The following is a 20653-nucleotide window of genomic DNA, read 5'->3' on the forward strand; positions in this document are numbered from 1 at the left end:
CGGAGCCTGTGCCAAAAACCCCTCCAGCACTGTCAACGGAGTTCCCGGAGGCCAGCGGGAGACCAAGAGAGGCCAAGGGCTCTCTGGACAGCTAGGGTGGAGCCCTCACTCCTCTGTTCCCCCTAAGGCCGGGGGAGCCAGAAGGGCCCCCCCCAAGGTGATGACGCAATAGACACCTACTTCCTCGGTGGCTTTCAGGCATCTGCTGAGGGTGGTTTTAATGTAAGGCATCCGCTGGTTCTTCCTTCCCTGACTTCCCTGATAAGCAGAGCCACCTCACCCCTAAGAAAACCCAGCCTGAGTAAAGGAGCACGGAGGCAAGGCCATTGTAATATCCACCATGCTGACTTTAGTGTGTCAGGTGACCCTACAAGAGGCAAAGGTAAATCTGTTGCTAGGATGCACGAGAGTTCGTAAGCTTTTCAACCGCTGCACCAATATCTCCATCTGTGTCAATTAAAGCTTGCAGGTTCAGTTCCTGGTTCTGGAAGCCCATCATCTGGAGCTGTTGCAGCTGCATCTGATAGAGGACCACTGGAGCTTGCTGTTCCATGTCTACATCTTCGTCTTCCTCCTCCTCCTCCTCCTCTCTTCTTCTTCTTCCTCCTCCTCCTCCTCTTCTTCTTCTTCCCCGCCTTCTTTCTTCCGCTTTGGATTCGCTGCTTTCCATCTCCAGGCTTTCATCGGCCGAGATGAGGCTCCCTGCTTCCGAGGACGGGCTCTCTCCCTCGTCAGAGTCTTCCATGCTCTCGGGCTCGACGTCCGGGTCCGTCAAGGATTGGAGGAAATCGGGCACTTCTCTTGTCAGGGTCAGTAGGCTCACCTGCAGCTGGAGGAGAGCCTGGACCGCTCTGGGGTTGGTCAGCAGTGCAGCGGCCTCTGACCTCTCCAATTTTGCAGGGAGCTGCTGCACCCACCCTTGAGGCAGAGAAGCATCGTTACTCTCGGGGGAGGAGTTGCAGTGGCTGAGGAATAACTGGGTAGGCCCATCGGGTTTCGAGAGGGCATTGGACATGTTCTGCATGAACTCCAGGTTCTCTGTGAGCTGGTGAACCATGTTCTGGATGCTTTCGGACTTGTTCAGCCCAGGCTGGACTCCAGGACCTAAAGCAAGCAGGATGTAGCCCTGACTAGCATCGTTATTGGCACCATTGAGGTCACTGTTGCAGAAATTGTCGCCGCCACTGTTGTTGGACGGAGGAGCCCAGGGGTTTGGCAGGGGCTCTCTGTTTTCTGTCCGGGCCAGAGGGCTGATCCCCCCAGAAGGGGGCTTGTTCTCTGGCGGGGCAAACGTGTTGCCCTGGAACTGGGCTTGGACAGCGTTCAGCATGGGGGCCTCTATGTCGTTGTAGAGCTGCTGCAAGGCACTGTACCCACCTGGGATGCTTTCGAGGTTGCTCAGGGCTCGGTCGTGGTTCCTGATGATCTCGTCCATCACCGCCGGGCTGGTGGCCACGTCGATCATCTCCCGCAGGAACTCGGAGTTGTTGAGGATGTGGTTGATCTCGGGGTTCTGCTCGGCCAGCTGCTGCATCTGCGGGACGGACATGATCATCTGCCTGACCTGCTCGGTGTCTCCAAAGAGGTTCTGCACAAAAGGGTGCTGCATCACCTCGCTGATGAGCTCCTGCCGGGTCATGTCCTGTTCGTGGGCCTCGCCCACGATGTCGGACACGTCCATGGAGCTCAGGCCCAGGACGTTCATGCCGGTGACGCCCACGAGGAAGCCCAAGAGAAGCGGGTTGTTGTTCAAGGTGGAGGCATCCAGGTTCAGGGTGACCATCTGAAGCAAGAGGTTCTCCATGGTCTGCGCCACCAGCTTGTGGCAGGAAGCCATCAGCTCTTCCTGCTGGTTGCTCCACTCGGACAGGTCAAGGCTGTGCTCTGAGGAGGCCTCGCTGGAGAGCAACAGGCTCGTGGGGGGCACGGGCAGGAAGGCAGCGGGGCCGGTGTTTCCCGGGAAGGGCCCGGGGTTCCCCGGCGGCCTCCTCTGCGACTTGATGAAGAGGTGCACCTTGGAGCCGCTGACAATCTTGTGCTGCGACAGAGTGTCCTGGTCCTTGAGGATCTCGCCGGCAAAGATCAGCGACAGCTGCTCCAGGGGCATCTTGAAGCGCTCAGAGATGAGCTTCTTGAAGTCCTGCACGAGGGTGCTCTCGGCCACCTCAAAGTGCTCCTTGCGCTTGAGGGTCTTCACGGTCACCTTGATGACGCGGGCGCCGGCGGCAGATCCGTGGGGCTTCTTGCTCTCCGACATGGCTGCTGAGGAGCAGAGGTTCAGGGAGAAGGAGGAAAGCGGAGCGTCTTCTTCTCCTTCCGGTGGGGAGGCGATGCTGCTGCTGCTGCTGCTGCCGCCGCCGCCGCCGCCGCCGCTGCCACTTGTTCCCGTAGAGGACGCGAGAGGTGGGAAGGGGCCAGTGGTCTGCTGCTGCCCCCCTTTGTCTCAACACTAGCCAAGGCCAGAGCGCACATAACAGCGAGATGTTGCCTTCCTCTTCCGCTTGCTCACAACCTGGCAGGCACCTTCATTTTCCTCTTCTCCCCTCTGCTGCTGCCAGAAGACATGGCCTCTCTGTGAAGCTGCCTGGACTGTGAGGTCACCGCTGACCTCACAGAGAACCGGGAGGGGAGGCCCCGGTGGGCAAGGCCTCCATGGGTGCCCCCCTCCCCAATAAAGGGGAGTGCAGTGGTGCGCTTGACTGGAGTGACTATGGGGGGGGAGTGTGCTTTAGTCGCTAAATTCAGCGACATCCAATGACCTGGATGTTGGGAGATTCAGGACAGATAAAAGAAAGTCCTTCTTCACACAGCACAGATTTAAACTGTGGAACTCACTGCCACAGGAGGCAGGGATGGCCACCAACCTGGATTGCTTTAAAAGAGGATTGGATGATGTTTTTAGAGGATAGAAAAATTGGTTTTGAAGACAAAAAATCTAGATCACAAACTGAGTTGTTAGAAGGTAGAAGTAAGTTTTTGACAAAAATGTATGATTTGTTGTTAGAATGGTATACAAAAGATGAGTTAACGAAAGAAGTGATGATAAAATGGGCAATGGATTTTGGGCACAATATTGAGTATGATGCATGGAGAAAATTGTGGAAGGAGAGTTTAAAATTTACTGCATGTGTAACTTTGAAAGAAAATGTTTATAAGATGATGTATAGATAGTATTTGACACCAGTGAAATTGTCGAAAATGTATAGAACACATGATAAATTATGTTGGAAATGCAGACAAGAGGAAGGGGACTTCTATCACATGTGGTGGACTTGCAATAAGGTCAAGGCTTTTTGGGAAGCAATCTACAATGAACTTAAGAAGATGTTTAAATATACCTTTCCAAAAAAGCCAGAGGCCTTTTTGTTGGGGTTGATGGGAGAAGAAATAGCTAAGAAGGACAAAAGACTGTTCATGTATGCAACAACTGCTGCGAGGGTACTTCTTGCCCCAAAGTGGAAATTGCAGGAATTACCAACGATTGACGAGTGGCAGACGAAGATGGCGGAATATGCGGAACTTGCAAAACTGACCGGCAGGGTCAGAAACCAGGATGACTCGAGGTTTCGAAGAGATTGGAGTAAATTTGTGGAATACTTAAGATTGAACCGTGGAAGTTTAAAAACACTAGTAGGACTGGAATAAACCTTTGACATAGTTTAATATGAAGTGATAAAAACTGCGTGTTGAGAATGGACTAGAAAACCTGCTGACGTGAGGGAGGGGAGTCGAAGCTCGGCAGAGCAATGGTGAATGTATTTTATGTTAGATGTTGAATTGGCTGTAATTTGATGTATTTTGAAAATAATAAAAAATTTAATTTCAAAAAAAAAGAGAGGATTGGATGAATTTGTGGAGGAGTTGAGGGCTATCAATGGCGACCAGCCAAGATGACTGTGCTGTGCCCTCCACAGTTGAAGGCAGTAATGTTTCTGGATCCCAGTTGCTGGAAGCCACAGGAAGGGAGAGTGTTGCTGCTCTTGTGCTGGAGTTTTGCTTGCAGGTTTCCCACGGGGCTCTGGGTGGTCAAGGATGCTTTGAAATGAGAACACTGTGAGGAGAGCAGCAATCCTCTTCTGCTCTTGGGGATTTTCTCGTCAGGCCAAGCAACCTCTGCTAGGCTTGTTGGATGGGCTTGATTTGACTTACATGCTGCTTTCCCACGATGAGTTGTGCCCAAAGTGGCTGACAGAAAGCACCCAGAAAACACTGGGAATACAAACGTATGAAATGCAGTAAGTTCAAAATAACAAAAGTCAACCATTTAGCAGACACAGAATAAATCCAATTAAAAATAACAAAACCCCCAATCCGTTAGGCTTGAGAACACAAATACAAAGCGAAAATGTGTTTGTGGTGCTGGCCTTGCTGCTCTCCAAGGAGCCTGGCTTAAATGCAGTTCGGAGGGGAGGGCATGCAGCTGGCTCCCATGTCTTTACTCCAGAGGAGGCTGGCAGCAGCAAAAGGTCAATGTCAGGGAGGACAATGATGGTCTGTGTCTGTCTCAGCCTCCTCAATGTACCAACTGCTGGTGCAGGTCTAATTGCATTTCCCTCCTCCTCGTTCTGTTGAAGGGGGGGCACTGGATATCTGCCCCCTATTGGCACCAAGTGGCTGGTGATTTAATACATTTACACACAAGTTTTCAATAAGAACCCTTCCCAAAGAGGTTAGCAACCTACACACCAGCAACACTCTCTACAGATCTTGCATTTCAGAGATACCACAATGCCACGTTCAGGGAGGCCCCTTGCTTCTTTGAATTCCAGGAAAGATCGTGCCCATGCACCATGTTAAGTTGTGGGTGGACACTGCAGACGACACAGTGATTTCCAGGCAGCTCTTGTTTATTCTCAGGCTGGAACAGAAGTGAGCTGAAGGGCTCAGCAGCCTGCTTATATAGAACTCAGCTACAATGCAACAGTAACAACTTTCTGTAGTTACCCTGAACGTCACTTTTCAATCCTTCATTTGCATGTGCGGACCTGAGTGAAAACTGCAGCAGAATGAACTATATACACACACCGCTAGTGGCCTAGGGTGAAAACTTCAATACATAACACACCACATTCCTCCATTACTTGGCTCTCCGTAGATGATTTGAGAATCACATGTAGAATTATTGATTGATTGATTGATTGATTGATTGATTTTCCGACAAGAAATCCACATGGATTTTGCAGGAAGGGTGGGATTAAGCAGGAATGGCCAGGAATCCCATGGATCTTCCCTACAACTCCCTCCCACTCCAGACACCCAACTTTTGGATTTCCTCTTCCACGGAGGCATTGTGGCTCATCCTCTGACAAATGGGGAGCAGAGAGTCCAGACAGTAGACATCTATGAAGGAAGAGACTTTGGAGCCCAGGGGAGGAAAAAATGGCGGCAATGGGAGAAGGTCAGGTGGCCGGTGGATGAGGTGGGCTTCACCATACATGCCAAGGAGGGGGAGTGCAGGAGAACAAACCAGTGGCGAAGCAAGTGAAGAAGCTCCCTGCTCCAGGAAACCTCTGGTGATTCAAAGGGGCCCATTAAATGGCACCCGCCATGAGGATTATAGTGGGCCGGTGCTGGGCTTGGGCTTCCCATCTGGGGCATTGGGTTGGCCAGTGTGAAAACAGGACACCGAGCTAGATGAACCCTCTATGGCCTGATCCAGCAAGCCTTAGCCTCTTCTTGCATGGTCAACAGCAGCGGGATTTACACCTAGGAAAGGGCAAGACTCCCAATAGTTTGGAAGTCAGTTCTAATGGAAGCATTGGAGTTGGGTAGCACCACCAGGAGCCAACTGTCCGCAAGAGGTCCTGCAGAAGATTTATACATACATACATACATACATACATACATACATACATACAGGTAAAGGTAAAGTGACCCCTGACCATTAGGTCCAGTCGCGTCCGACTCTGGGGCTGCGGCGCTCATCTCGCTCTATAGGCCAAGGGAGCCAGCGTTTGTCCGCAGACAGCTTCCGGGTCCTGTGGCCAGCATGACAAAGCCGCTTCTGACGAACCAGAGCAGCGCACGGAAACGCCGTTTACCTTCCCCCCGGAGCGGTGCCTATTTATCTACTTGGACTTTGACGTGCTTTCGAACTGCTAGATGGGCAGGAGCAGGGACCGAGCAACGAGAGCTCACCCTGTTGCAGGGATTCGAACCGCTGACCTTCTGATCAGCAAGCCCTAAGCTCTGTGGTTTAACCCACAGCGCCACCTGGGTCCCTCCACATACATACATACATACATACATACATACATACATACATATCCTGCCCATCTGGCTGGGTTTCCCAAGCCACTCTGGGTGGCTTTCAACAATAAAACATTAAACATCAAAAACTTCCCTAAACAGAGCTACCTACAGATGTCTTCTAAAAGTCAGAGTTGTTTTTTTCCCTTGACATCTGAAGGGAGGGCATTCCATAGATAGATAGATAGATAGATAGATAGATAGATAGATAGATAGATAGATAGAATCTTTGGATTAAATAATCCAAATATCTTTTTAAGAAATGTAAAAGTCAAACAGGTGGATGGATGCGACTCTGATGACTGTGAGCAGCTGTGTGAGATGGCAGACTGTGGGACCCACAGCACCTCACAAACAGCCACCTCTCCAACCTTTTCCCAACGCCAGGGTCTCTTTGGGAGTGTGAACGAGCAAATGCTGGACACTTTGAGACTTCGCACTTCTCCACAGCAGCCTTGCAGAGCAGCCCTGGAACCCAGGGGAACCCACAAGCGATGGCAGCATGAGGTTGTCTAGGCAGCAGCCAACTTCGCCTGACGCACAGAGCAGCTGGTTCTTGCTAGATGCCCAGAAAGAAGATGGGAACCGTGTCGAAATAAACCAGCCAGGCTGCTTCCACGGATGGCACATTTATTGTGGCATTGCCACCCCTTTGATTGTTTGCTTTTTTCTGTGGCATCTGCACAGCACCAGGAGCAAAACATCCTCCTCTCAGGTTTCCCCTTTTTGGCTTCCATCCCCTCTAGAGCTCAGAAGATCCACCTTTCAAAGTGCAGTGCGATAGCTATGCAATGTCCCACAGAGCGGGTGGACCGTGGCATTGCTTTTTTTTAGCCTGTTAAGACCTATATAGTCATTTCCCAAATTGGTCTCTGTGTTTCCCTCTTCGTGGGTGGCCCGCCTCTCCTCTGTAGGAATTGGCTCTGTCACCCCAACTCTTCCCATTCCAAATATCACTGTGACCATATCACTGCCTCCTCCTTTCCTCCCTCACTCCTAAATTGTAGGCAAGTGGGGGCACAGCCATGCCCGAGAGTGCAATGGGGAGGGAGGGAAGGTGTGTGTGAGGTTTGGAGCTTTCAGAGTTAAAGAAGCTCAACAGTTCGCTCCTCCCACAGGGAGGATGTTTCACTACATCCGCGTTATCTGCTGTATGTGATGTCTTTGTGATTTATGTGACGCACTGTTTATTTTCTGGTCAGTCTTCCTTTCATTTTTGAAGAGGCCGGAGATGTCTTCTCAATCTCCGGGCAAAGCTCTGTAATTTATATGCATGTAATAAAGCGTACTTGCTTTGAAACAACCCAGACGTTGTGGGATTTATTGCTGGCACAAGGCACAAGGTAGGAATTAGAAGTAATAACAGCTATAGTTTTACTAAGTTAAGTGAAAAAAGGTTATAAAAAGTTAAGATTTGAAATATGATTTTATGTGATAATAATAAGTTGAATGATATAAGTTGTACAAGATTTTTATTTGAAGATTAAGTATGGTGAATGATTGTTAAATTAGTTACAAAGTTACTAAAGTAGATTAGAAATTGAACGCAGAGGAGAGAACGGGGGAAGTCCCCCTAAATTAGATTAAAAATAAGAAATTAATTAATAGATTCCTGTGTTTCTGTGTTGTTGAGCTATTATCATTTGTTATTTTATTTTGTTTTATTGTTATTAGTATTGTTTACTGTATTTGTTTTATATGTTGATTGAATGTTTTTATTTGTTGTTTTTATTTGTTATTTTTATGTGGAAACACCAATAAATTTTTATTTTAAAAAAAAAATATATTTTCTGGTCAGTCTTCCTTTCGAAGAGGCCGGAGATGTCTTCTCAATCTCCGGGCAAAGCTCTGTAATTTATATGCTTGTAATAAAGCGTACTTGCTTTGCAACCCCAGCAGGAGAACGCAGGGGAAGCGTTGCTGGACACCACTCCAAGTGCTAAACTGGTTTTAAGGCTTTTCCAGTTAAAACCAAAAGCCCCACATTGTGCTTAACTCTTTCTCCTCTCGGGAGAGCCAGGGTGGAGCAGTGGTTAGAGTGCTGGTCTAGGACCTGGGAGAGCAGGGTTCAAATCCCCCCACTCGGACATGAAGCTCACCAGGTGACCTTGGGGCCAGTTGCTGCCTCTCAGCCTAGCCTACCTCACAGGGTTGTTGTGGGGATTAAATGAAGAAGAAGAAGAGTTTGGATTTGATATCTCGCTTTATCACTACCCAAAGGAGTCTCTAGGCGGCTAATATTCTTCTGTGAGGTGAGTGGGGATGAGAGACTTCAAAAAAAGTGTGACTAGCCCAAGGTCACCCAGCAGCTGCATGTGGAGGAGCGGAGAAGCGAACCCGGTTCACCAGATTACGAGTCCACCGCTCTTAACTGTGAGAGCCATGTGTGGCACCTTGAATTCTGCGGAGAAAAAAGATGGGATGTAAATGCAGCAAATTAATTGATTAATGGTTCCAAATAGCCCCCCCCTCCTCTGACACCTTTCAGTGGTGGATGTTGAGATGGGAGCACCCGCCCCCAAGAAGGTAAGGCCTGAACCAAGGGATTTAACTGACACTAAAGGAGGTTCCAAGTAAATATCAGGAAAGCATTTTCTGGAAGGAAGAGCCATTTGTTAGTGGATCAAGTCCCTTGGAAAGAATCATAGAATCCTAGAATCATAGAGTTAGAAGAGACCCCAAGGGCCATCCAGTCCAACCCCCTGCCAAGCAGGAAACACCATCAAAGCACTCCTGACAGATGGCTGTCAAGCCTCCGCTTAAAGACCTCCAAAGAAGGAGACTCCACCACACTCCTTGGCAGCAAGTTCCACTGTCCAACAGCTCTCACTGTCAGGAAGTTCTTCCTAATGTTTAGGTGGAATCTTCTTTCTTGTAGTTTGAATCCATTGCTCCGTGTCTGCTTCTCTGGAGCAGCAGAAAACAACCTTTCACCCTCCTCTATATGACATCCTTTTATATATTTGAACATGGCTATCATATCACCCCTTAACCTTCTCTTCTCCAGGCTAAACATACCCAGCTCCCTAAGCCGTTCCTCATAAAGAGGTGGACTCTCCTTAACTGGAGGTCTTTAAGCAGAGGCTGGACAGCCACCTGCCAAGGGTTCTTTAGCAGTGGTTCCTGCATTGCAGGGGGTTGGACTAGAGGACCCTTGGGGTCCCCTCAAACTCTTGTTGGCATCTGTCTGTCTCAGGAGACAATGGAGAAGTGTGCCTTTGGGGGTGAAATCAAACCGTTGGAGAGTTACGGCACCTGCTGTGGCTTCAGATACGAGTGGCTGGGACAGCCCAGCCAGATGAGCAGGGTATAAATAATAAAACTGTTGTTGTGTTGTTGTGTTGTGTGTTGTGTTGTTGTTGTTGTTGTCAGTGCTTTTTTCTAAGACAAATTGCTTAGGGGTACTCTCATTTTGTCTCAAGAAAATCACCATTTTATAGCTCAAAATAGAGGGGAATAAATAAATTAAATGGACAAAAGTACAAAGATTCACAAAATGTTGAGGGGTATGTGTACCCCTGCCTGCGTCCCCCCAGAAAAAAATTACTGATTGTTATACTGGAGAGATATGATTTGTTGCAGCTGGGGCGGATGAAGGTGTCCAGTTGCTCTGCTGCGGAAGAGCCATGCAGATGCTTCCGAATCTATATTTCTTTGATTGTATGACTCAGGGCCCCACCCTCCCCCGCCAACCCATCTCCTGGTCCCACCGGAGATCTTGGGGGCCCAGAGTGACTTTGGCCCCCAAAGCCCAAACCTGTAGCAACTAAAAGGGGAGGCGGCCGCCACCACTGTTGAGAGAGAGAAGCAGGAGAGCTGCGAGACTGTTGGCTTTTGTTTATAACATTGCGTGGACATTAAAGTCAGCCCGTTTCAGAAGCCCCAGCCTACCAGAGGAGACCCTTTCATCATCGCCTTCACAGTCAGAACAGCCTCCGGTGGCCCCCCAACTGTTCAGCAAAAAGGGGGTCCCTCCCCTCCAAGCTTGCTCCTCTTGTCCGTGGGCAAAGGGTCTGTCTGGGCTTTGTGGTGGCGCAGCAAGCTTATTCTTGGGAGGGAGAAGATCTGAAGCTTGCCCAGGAGTTGGGTGGCCTTGGTGGCCTTATTCAGAAGCAGCTGACCCCGGGCAGGGGTAGCCATTGACCCAGGGGCTCACCCCAGTGGAGTAGCCTCTCAAGCGCAGCATGAACCAGGGAACCAGCACGGGCGCCTCGGCCATCAGCGCCTGTAGCCCTTGTTCCATCTGCACCCAGGCCTGGATGGCCTTGGGGTTGGACATGGCGGCCACCATCTCTGGGCTCTGCATCTGCTGGGAGAAGTGGAGGACCTGCTGCTGCGCCTGCTCCTGTTGGGCCACCGGAGGCCCTTCCACGGCCCTCAGGGCGCTCTGCATGAGGGAGAACACCATGCGCTTGGTGTAAGCGTTGCAGAGGTTGACAATCAGCTTCGGGATCTCGCTGGCGTCCGGCGGCGGGAGCCCAAACGCCGCAGCCACGGACGTGGGCGACAGGTTGGGCATGGAGGAGCTTTGACCTGGAGGGGGAGGCGGGCTGCTGAAGGCACTGCTCTCCTCACTGCAGGTGCTGTGGGTGCTGAGGGAGCTGTGGCAAGGGGGCAGAGAGCCCACACGCTCCAGGGTCTCCAGCTGGGACCCCTGGCTCCTCCCCAGGGTGGGGTAAGAGCTGCTGGAGGCGAAGAGCTCCTGGATGGCGTTCAGCCCTGTTTCTGGTAGCTCGCTGTTCAGCTGCCTCAGAGGGTTGTCCCCACCGGGGATGCTGCCATGGAGGCTGATCAAGGCTTGGTCCGGAGCCTTCAGGTCCTGGAACATCTCGGTGTTCTTTGCCAGGTCCACAATCTCCCTCATCTTGTCCAGGATCACCCTCATGATGTCCATATTGTTGAGTATGTGTCTGATGGCCGGGACTTGCTGGGCCAGCTGCTGGATCTCTGGGTTGGCCAGGATCAGCTGCCGGACCTTCTCGACGATCATCTCCGAGGAGGGCACCAACTGCCACTCGGAGCTGGAGGGGGCTGCCTCAGGGGACCCCCAGGAGCCCCGCATGCTGGAGCCAAAAGCCGGGGAGGGGAGGCTGCCCCCAGATGGTATCGGGGCAGGTGTCGCGGTCAAGGGCACATAGGGAGACTGAGGAGGGTCTTCCAGGTCCCTTTTGAGAGTCCTGATCACCAGGTGTACAGTCATCCCGTCCGTGATCCCGCAGTGGCGGAGCGTGTCCTTGTCCTTCAGGATCCTCCCAAAGTAGACCAACACCAGCTGGCTGGTGTCGCAGGAGAAGTGCTTGGCGAGCTCCTCCTTGAACTGCTGGATGGTGCTGAGCTCCGGGAGCAGGAACTGGGCGCTGCTTTTGGGGGACTTTGCCGTGATGCAGATGAAGTTGGAGTTGGAGGCCAAGATGGGGCAGGCCTCCGGGGGCCCTTCCGGGTCTTTGTCCATGGTTTCCATGATGCACGGAGGAGGAAGAGGAGGGGGAGGAAGAGGGGCTTGCATGGGAGAAGCGGGGCAGAGGCGTCTCGCTAGGCAGAGAAGATGCCAGGGGGAGGACAGTGCTGCTTAAGTCACCCGGAGGACGGAGCTATGGCAGCCACTGTGGCTGTGGTCCTTTAGGAGAGCAGCCGGCTGCGATGTGGCAAGCCTGATAGATAGCGCACGTGACAGCCCCCTCCCTGGACCTTCTTCTCTCCCCTCCCTCCCTCCCTCCCTCCCCCTGAGCCAAGGAGCTGCTCTCCACACGGCAGGCACATCAAGGAGTGGGGGGGGGGATCACTGTGACATCGCCAGTGATGCCTGCAGTGATGTCACTCTTGGAACCTGGCAAAAGGAGAGGCGAGGCCACCTGAGACCAGGTCCTAGAGTTACCCCTTCATAGAATTGAAGAGTTGGGAGGGATCCCCAAAGGTCCTCTATTCTGACCCCCTGCAATGCAGGAGTCACAGCTAAGGAATCTCTGACAGATGGCCGGCCAACCTCTGTTTGCGGACCTCCAATGAAGGAGAGTCTGCCGACTTCTGGATGAGTCTGTTCCACCGTCAAGCGGTTCAAGTTACAAAATGCTTAGGCTCTCCTGGTGTGTGTGCCGGAATCTTTTGGGGGCCTGCCTGGTGGGGAGATTTTATCCTCCTAGGCTTTTCAGAAACTCATTCCCCCCCCATGCAGCCCTCTTTTACTCTCCCATTTGGATTTTATTGCTTTTTATAGTGATTTTATGCTGCATTATATTGGTCACGCTTGGCGTGGATTGCTTTAGGCTTAGAATTTGAATATTGCATTTCTGTTGATTTTCCCCCTCAGACAATGGGTGGCGATAACATTCCAAAGACGGAGGGATTGTGAGCTAGATAAAGAGAATGCATTTCTCTCCTTTTCCAAACCCTTTCCTGTGCATGATGAGCCACTGAAAAGATTCCTGCATTGCAGGAGGTTGGAACAGACGACCCTTGTGGTCCCTTCCAATTCTACAATTCTGGGATTCCATGAGTTCCCTCACCCTAAACAATCCTCACCTTTCCATCCTCTGGGCAAGACCTTCCCCACTGCACTGCACCAAACATGTTGTTGTTGTTGTTGTTGTTGTTCAGTCGTTCAGTCGTGTCCGACTCTTCGTGACCCCATGGACCAGAGCACACCAGGCACGCCTATCCTCCACTGCCTCCCGCAGAAGAAGAAGAAGAAGAGTTTGGATTTGATATCCCGCTTTTTACTACCCGAAGGAGTCTCAAAGCGGCTAACATTCTCCTTTCCCTTCCTCCCCCACAACAAACACTCTGTGAGGTGAGTGGGGCTGAGAGACTTCAGAGAAGTGTGACTAGCCCAAGGTCACCCAGCAGCTGCATGTGGAGGAGTGCAGACACGAACCCGGTTCCCCAGATTACGAGTCTGCCGCTCTTAACCACTACACCAAACTGGCTCTCATGCCAGTCGCTTTGAGAACACTGTCCCACCATCTCATCCTCTGCCATCCCCTTCTCCTTGTGCCCTCCATCTTTCCCAACATCAGGGTATTTTCCAGGGAATCTTCTCTTCTCATGAGGTGGCCAAAGTATTGGAGCCTCAACTTCAGGATCTGTCCTTCTAGTGAGCACTCAGGACTATCCATCCTTAAAGAAATCAGCCCTGAGTGCTCACTGGAAGGACAGATCCTGAAGTTGAGGCTCCAGTACTTTGGCCACCTCATGAGAAGAGAAGACTCCCTGGGAAAGACCCTGATGTTGGGAAAGATGGAGGGCACAAGGAGAAGGGGATGACAGAGGATGAGATGGTTGGACAGTGTTCTCGAAGCTACTAACATGAGTGCCAAACATATTACTGGCACAAAATAAATGTTACATCTCTCTCTCTCTCTCTCTCTCTCTCTCTCTCTCACTCACACACACACACACACTACAGTTACCTAAGAGCTCATCCGTATAATTCTTGATGCATTCTGCAGAAGGCACATGCAGAAGACGACTGTGGGGGCAATCTTTTCGGGAAGATATTTGTATTTCGGGGAGTTTAGCGATCTGACATGGTTGTCTCTTCCTGCCTCTCTATCTCTTGTTCTGCTCTTTGATGGCTGAGAGCAGCCTTTTAACGCCCTAATTTGTGGAAGGAAGGAATAGTGCTGGGCACCTTCCTTCTTCGAAGTGAGACATTGGGAGAGGCGGCTGGCTAAGGAATCACCTGCGCTAGCTTGTTGGGTGAGGCATGTAGGCCAACAAGTTAGCTATCTATAAATCAAATGGTTTTGGGGCATAGCTCTCAGAAGCTCACGCAACCTGAGGCCACCTGGGGTCACTTCACCACTTCTTGAGGACTTCCCAGTGGCAGATCGAAGTGCTTCCTTGGTATTGTATGTAATGCTTGCTGTTTAGAATAAAATCTTTAATCTTCTCGTTTGTGTTTGTATTGCTTCTGAATCTCGTCCAAAGAACCATCTGTATTTGGCAAGACAATGACCTAGCTCAGGGTGCTGAGCTCAGCACTGCTATGGTTACTCTTGGTATATTAAAAAATGTAGAGGAATACATGAGATGGAATCCTCGCTCCCTGCATTCTAGGGGTCGCCCTCCATCCCTGCCACTTTCCTTGTCAGTGAATGGGGAGATGTTTTTAGGTAACTGGCCCGTTGAAACATTGGTGGAACAAGCTGGTGACTCTCCTCAGGATCTCCTTGGTCTTCACCCCATAAACAATGGGGTTCAGCATGGGAGGGATGAGGACATATAAGTTGGCCAGTAGGATGTGAACGTAGCCGGGGATTTGGTGGCCAAAGCGATGGGCAAAGAAGGAGAAGAAGGCAGGTGTGTAGAACATGAGGATGACGCAGAGGTGGGAGCCGCAGGTGCTGAGCGCCTTCAGGCGAGCGTCTTTGGACGAGAGCCGAAACACAGCCCTCAGGATCAGAGCGTACGATGCCGCTATCAGCAAGGCGTCCACACCGATCGCCAAGATGGCCACCATGAAGCCATACCAGATGTTGACCGTGATGTCGGAGCAAGCCAGCCGGGCGATGCCCATGTGCTCGCAGTACGTGTGGGGAAGGACGTTGCGCTGGCAGAATGTCAAACGCTTGACGAGGAAGATGACCGGGAAAATCACGCAGAAGCTTCTGACCATGGCAGCCAGCCCAATTCTCCGGATGACTGAATTGGTCAGCAAAGTGGTGTAGCGCAGCGGGTCGCAGATGGCAATGTAGCGGTCAAAGGCCATGGCCATGAGGATGGCCGACTCAGCGATGAAGATGCTGTGGATGAAGAACATTTGGGCTAGGCACCCTTCAAAGGAGATCTCCCCGGCCTTGAACCAGAAGATGGCCAGCATTTTGGGAGCGGTGGAGGTGGACAGAAGAATGTCAGTGACAGCCAGCATGGAGAGGAAGAGGTACATGGGCTGGTGGAGGCTGCGCTCTGTGAAGATGATGAGCAGCAGAGTGCTGTTCCCCACCAGAGCCACAATGTACATCAGGCAGAAGGGGATGGAGATCCAGATGTGAAAGGCCTCCATCCCTGGGATGCCAGTCAAGATGTAGGTGGTGGGGGGCAAGGAGCTGTGGTTGGCTGGCAGCATCTGGGGCCTCGGAGGGGCTTCTCGGTCGCTGTGGTGGATGGAAGCAGGAATCCGTTCCCTCCCTAGTAGGTGCCTAGTAGGGATGGAAGACAGTTCACGGGGAATAAAATCTAGTGGGATCCGGAACAAATCCTGAGGAAGATTAAGCAAGCAGATGCAAAGGGGAGGACCCAAACCAATGGGTTCAAACAACGAGAAATGAGATTCTGAGTAAGCGTTAGAAATAACTTTCTGAGGCCAAGAGCTGTTTGTCAGCAGAACAGATGCCCTCGGTGGACTCTTTTTCATGGGAGATTTTTTAAACAAAGGTTGGGTATTCTTTTGTATTGTGCTTCCTGCATTTAAGGAGATGACAGAGTCAACACAGAGTTAAGCCAGAATGTGGAAACCCTGCAGCCATGTAGGAGGTCTGGTGGGTCTCCTCTCCTGCCCACCCCTGAACAAGGCAGCTTTGTGTGTGCTAACTAATAATAGAGAAATAATACACATTGTCTAGAGAACTGATTTGACTGTCAAATATCTTCTTCCTTCCTTCCTTCCTTCCTTCCTTCCTTCCTTCCTTCCTTCCTTCCTTCCTTCCTTCCTTCCTTCCCTCCCTCCCTCCCTCCCTCCCTCCCTCTGGCATTCATGTTCTGTTCATCTGACTTTAACAGGAATGGCACGGCAGATGCTCAAAGGTGTACGAAAACACTTCTGTGTCTCTTTGAAGAGGGTCCACCTGGCAACAATTAAAAAAAACATTTGTAATTTTTCAATAGGTTGCAAGTTTTTAATGCATATACCTCTTTAATTCCTCCATAATTTCCATCTGACATTGGACTTCCCTTCTGTGGTTCCCCCGTATTTTCTAATATTGCTGCGTATTATAACTTATTCTGCACCCTATTCTCTCCATACTATTCCAAAAGTCGTCATTTACTGCTGCTCATTATTCAAATCCTACTTGTGTATTCATATGTTTACAACAGCTTTTTAAACATTCTGCAAATGGTTCCCAGTCCTCCTTGAAACCTGCCTTTTCTTGTTCTCTAATTTCACTGGTTCTCTAATTTCAATGGGTGAGCTCCCGTTGCTCGGTCACAGCTCCTGCCCGCCTAGCAGTTCGAAAGCACGTCAAAGTGCAAGTACATAAATAGGGACCGGGCGTTTCTGTGCGCTGCTCTGGGTTGCCAGAAGCGGCTTAGTCATGCTGGCCACATGACCCAGAAGCTGTCTGTGGAGAAACGGCGGCTCCCTCGGTCCATAGGGTGAGATGAGCACCGCAGCCCCAGAGTCGGACACGACTGGACCTGATGGCCAGGGGTCCCTTTACCTTTACCTTTAATTTCACTGGGCAGCAATGTCGAGGGCCCTGCCTGCCCCAGAGAACGTCTTTCCTAGTCCAGCTGCCCCTCCTAACCCTTGGGCTGACCCCTTCAGCAGCACCCCGTCCAACAGATTTAAAGCACACCTGCCCCAGACATTGTGCCCAGCTCCTCCTTGGAGGGCAGCAGCAAGAACCAGCTCTGTGCAAAGTTCTCACCTGCCTTTCGTTCCAGCAAGCAGAGAGCTCAGCGGCTGAGACAGAGACGGGTCTTGGGTCCCCCAGGCAGCAGCAGAGACAAGCATTTGAAGGAGGCTGGGTGCCAAGGAGCTGAGGGACTTTGGCTGCCTCGTGTCTCCTTGGGAGTCCTGGGGGAGATTTGGAAGCAGGTGGTGGTGGTGCTGGTGGAGGAGAAGGGACCTCCGGGGACCCACTTTTCTCAGGCTCAGGGGGAATTTTTAAAAAGGCAAGGAGAGAATAACCCTTAGTTTGCTCCTGGAGGCTAAACAATCTTTTTTTGTTGCACAGAACTCTCAGTGAAGTACTTGCATTATAGTCAGTTCCCATTCCCACCTGTGCCTTGGGTTCAAGAGAGTCTGGGATTTCCCCAGACATTCTCAGTGGGCATGTTTCCCTCCATGCAAACTCTGTGGCCCAAGAACCCCACCCCTGACACAGTGGGCTTCACAGATAGCCGTGGGTTTGAACCAGAGTATTTCCCCGTTTGCAGAGAATCATAGACTCAACTTGTAGAGTTGGAAGGGACCCCTAGAGTCATCAAGTCCAACCCCTTCCAAGGGTTGGAATCCCAATTAGAGCATCCAGGACAGACGGCCACCCAACCTCTCCTTGAAAGGAAGGAGAGCCCACCACCTCCCGAGGGAGACGGTTCCACTGTGGAACAGCTCTTCGTGTCAGAAAGTTCTTCCTGATGTATCTTCAGAACCTCCTTTCTTGTAGTTTGAATCCATTGGTTCAAGCTTGTTCCACCCACCATGTGGGAGCCCTTCAGTCTACATGAAGATGGCTATCACGTTAATTTTCTCTCTTTCCTTCTCCATCTCCATCCTGTGTCCCCAAGTGTCCACCTCGATCTCCAGAGCAGCCTTGAGGCCATAGGATTCCTAGGAGCTGAAGCACTTTCGCCCCCCTGTTTTTGTGTTGTTGTTTTTGGCCACCAAGAAGAGGCTGCTGGACTAGATGGCCCCCTCTTTGGCCTGGCCAAGCAGGTGCTTTTTAAGTTCTTATAGTTTGTTTGATGGTTTGTTTCATCTCAAAAAAATTATACACGGCTTGATCGTTGTTGTTGTGGTGGTTGTTGTTAAACCCACCCTCAAAGCATTTTACAAAAAGATGAAACAAGAAAATCAAGAACAAATTGCAGCCATGCCATACCCCCCAACACTCCTCAGATGAAAAGAGGGACTTTTCTCACACACACCCCAAATGACCCTCATTGATGTCCTATATTTGTGACCCTCCCCCCAAGCATTTCCTATCTGAAGGAGGACACTTGCAAGCATCCCAGCATCCCCAGCAGCAGGACACAGTACACACACCCTCCACCGCCCTGAGAAAACCCATTGATCCCAATTTTATTCTTTGGTAGATTTACAAAAAGAAAAACACCGCTAAATAAATTTAGATGCGGACACACAAGTCATTTCTTTTTTCTTTTTAAAAAGTCAAGTCTCCTTGTGCTCCACTCCCCATTTCTTTACACCCAGGGCGGCTCTGCCCTCTGCCTGCACCCCAGAGATGGCGCATCATGCAGGCGGGGCCTTGGCAGTGGTGGCCTCTCTCCATTCTCACCCGCTCTTCAGCGGCTGCCATGAGCTGCCCAAGGGAGGAGAGGCCACGGAGAGACAACGGGATGCTCCCTTGCCTTGCCACCACTCAGGGCAAACGCCAGGCAAACGCCGGCTCACCCCCAGCTCAGTGGTGGCAGCACTGGCAGGGGGAATGGGGACGTTCTGGGACCCAATCAGAAGCTGGGGTGGCTTTCATAATTTCAGGACTGTCCCTGGGAAATCGGGGCGCTTGGAGGGTACGCCTACCCCCTCCAGAGACCCAAGCCAACAGAGGAGACTTTTTGAAAGATTTAAAGCCTTTTAATCACAAACCATGTAATCCACGCCTTTGCAGAGCTCCAGCATCGGCACAGCAGCTGCAGGAGTCCAGCCTCCGTTCCGCGGATGGCTCAGCTTCCTCCGTCCTCTTCCGCCTCAGAGCTTGTACGTCCGCTTCTGCTTGGAAGACGGCTGCGCGGACGAGCCCCGCAGGCGGCTAGCGGTCTTCACGCCAGCTAAGAAGTCAGCACCCACCAGAGTCTCCAAGATCTGCTGGGCGGTGACATCCTGGCGCCCTACCCTCGAGACGGGGGGCAGGACGTCGCAGAGGGAAGTGATGGAGTGCGCCCTCCGCGCGGGCCGCTCGGGTCTGCCTCGCCTCTCTGTTGCCGGCTCGTCTGTGGCGAGTGCCTGCAGCCTCTGCTGGATCTCCACAAGCCCCTGGATCTCCTTGGGGCTCCAGTTGGCCAACAGGATGTCTGTGCTTTGAATCTGCTGGAGGAGGTCTGGGACCTGCGGGGCCGCCTGCCCCCGGCTGCTCCTGGACACGGAGGTGTTCCTGCGGACCATCTTGGCCACCACCTCCGGGGTGTGGCTGCTCCTGGAGGGGCTGCTCGACGCCAGGTTCTGCATCAGGTGCTTTATGATTTGGTGTAGGAGGTTCCTCACAGTTGCCGAGGCCAGTTGTCCTGCCTCTCCTCTGACGGCGCCGCTTTCCCCGTTGCTCTGGTCGTTGCCGTTGGGTGCTGGGTGCTGGGTGCCAGGCTTTGGAGGCCAAGGTCTGGGAGAAGGCAGCCTCTCCCGGGCTCGTTCGAGCCTTTCACCGTGGTCAAAGGTGGGTGGGTGGCCCCCCAGGGATCCTGGCAAGGGGCTTGGCGCACACCGCTTTGGAATGGCCTTCTGCCCTAGTCCTCTTTGTGCCTCAGGGAACGCACCCTGAAGGACACTGTTGTTGTCTCCACCAGGGACGCTTCCAGGACAAGTGGTGGCCTGGGGAGGCGATTTGATGAACTCCCTCACGACCGCTGGGTTCCTTGCCAGTTCCACCACCAACCTCATTCCTTCTGGGGAGCTGAAGACGTGGCTGATCTCAGGGGCTTTCTCCATCACCTGCCGCACCTGCGGGTTGCTGGTGACCAGCTCCTTCATCAGGTCGGGGCTGGAGAGCTTGCTCTGGATGAAGGGGTTCTCCAGCAGTTGCACCATCATGTCTGGGTTGGACATGAGCTGGCTCTGGAACTCTGAAAAGTTGGCTGTGTTGAGGCCCAGGCTGGCGGTCAGCTCCCGGAGGCCATCGCTGGCAAAAGCGCCTCCACGAGGCGGCTTCTGGTCTGGGGCAGGGCTGGTAGGGCTGGCGGAAGCCTGCCGGGACGGGCGCCCCCGGGGAGACCGGACGACCACGTAGACTGTTGCGTCGTAGTCTAGGTGGATGCCATGCTGGCCAAGGGTCTTGTGGTCTTTCAAGATCCTTCCGACGTACACCAGCACAATTTGGTCAGGAGAAGAGGAGAAATGCCTGGCAACGTGTTCCTTGAATTCTCGGACCAACATCTCCCTGTGGACCAGAAACTCTTCCTTCTGCCACGGAGTCTTCACCATGATCCGAATAACCTGGGGCTCGGCGGCTCTGAGGTCGACCCCCGGGATTCTCTGGCTTTCGACCATAATGCCGCCAAGATCTGAGAGCAAGAATCAGAGACCAAAGTCAGGCTCGGCTTCTCATCGCACTCCGAAGTGGTCCTGCCTTCTTTACTCTGTCACCACGCAAGCTGTGGGGTCCCTCTTCTCGACACCCCCTCCCTCCCCCAGCCCACAGGCCCTACACAACCTTCTGGTGTGGAACCCGTGATTTGTGATGTCAGCGCTGAGGTCGCTGGATGCAACTGCCCTAGGCCCAGTGACCCAAGAGGGACTCTGTAGCCCAACACAGCCCAGAATTCCTTCCCCCCCAATATAATTTTAATTGGA

General features: G+C 51.9%; 6 protein-coding genes across 6 annotated transcripts in view; 1 reads left to right on the forward strand and 5 right to left on the reverse strand.

Annotated features, from left to right (window-relative positions):
- LOC117044871 overlaps nt 1-20653 on the reverse strand; it is a 628087-nt gene that overhangs the window by 312788 nt on the left and 294646 nt on the right. The gene's annotated exons all lie outside the window — the stretch shown is intronic.
- The window catches only part of LOC117044870, an 878236-nt gene that overhangs the window by 206978 nt on the left and 650605 nt on the right, over nt 1-20653 (forward strand). The gene's annotated exons all lie outside the window — the stretch shown is intronic.
- On the reverse strand, nt 325-2293 carry LOC117044929 (ubiquilin-1-like). Its single transcript, XM_033145729.1, has 2 exons — nt 636-2293; nt 325-599 (listed from the first exon to the last, which is right to left on the reverse strand). The coding sequence occupies exons 1-2, from the start codon at nt 2255-2257 to the stop codon at nt 395-397; spliced, it is 1827 nt and encodes a 608-aa protein (XP_033001620.1). The 5' UTR covers nt 2258-2293; the 3' UTR covers nt 325-394.
- LOC117044890 (ubiquilin-1-like) lies at nt 10317-11804 on the reverse strand. The gene has a single exon (XM_033145681.1). The coding sequence runs from the start codon at nt 11753-11755 to the stop codon at nt 10352-10354; it is 1404 nt and encodes a 467-aa protein (XP_033001572.1). The 5' UTR covers nt 11756-11804; the 3' UTR covers nt 10317-10351.
- On the reverse strand, nt 14357-15313 carry LOC117044967 (olfactory receptor 52B2-like). The gene has a single exon (XM_033145761.1). The coding sequence runs from the start codon at nt 15311-15313 to the stop codon at nt 14357-14359; it is 957 nt and encodes a 318-aa protein (XP_033001652.1).
- LOC117044889 (ubiquilin-1-like) lies at nt 18820-20375 on the reverse strand. Its single transcript, XM_033145680.1, has one exon. It carries the CDS (start codon nt 20348-20350, stop codon nt 18842-18844), a length of 1509 nt encoding a protein of 502 aa, XP_033001571.1. The 5' UTR covers nt 20351-20375; the 3' UTR covers nt 18820-18841.

The sequence above is a fragment of the Lacerta agilis genome, chromosome 4 (assembly GCF_009819535.1).
Source record: "Lacerta agilis isolate rLacAgi1 chromosome 4, rLacAgi1.pri, whole genome shotgun sequence".
Lineage (NCBI taxonomy): Eukaryota > Metazoa > Chordata > Lepidosauria > Squamata > Lacertidae > Lacerta > Lacerta agilis.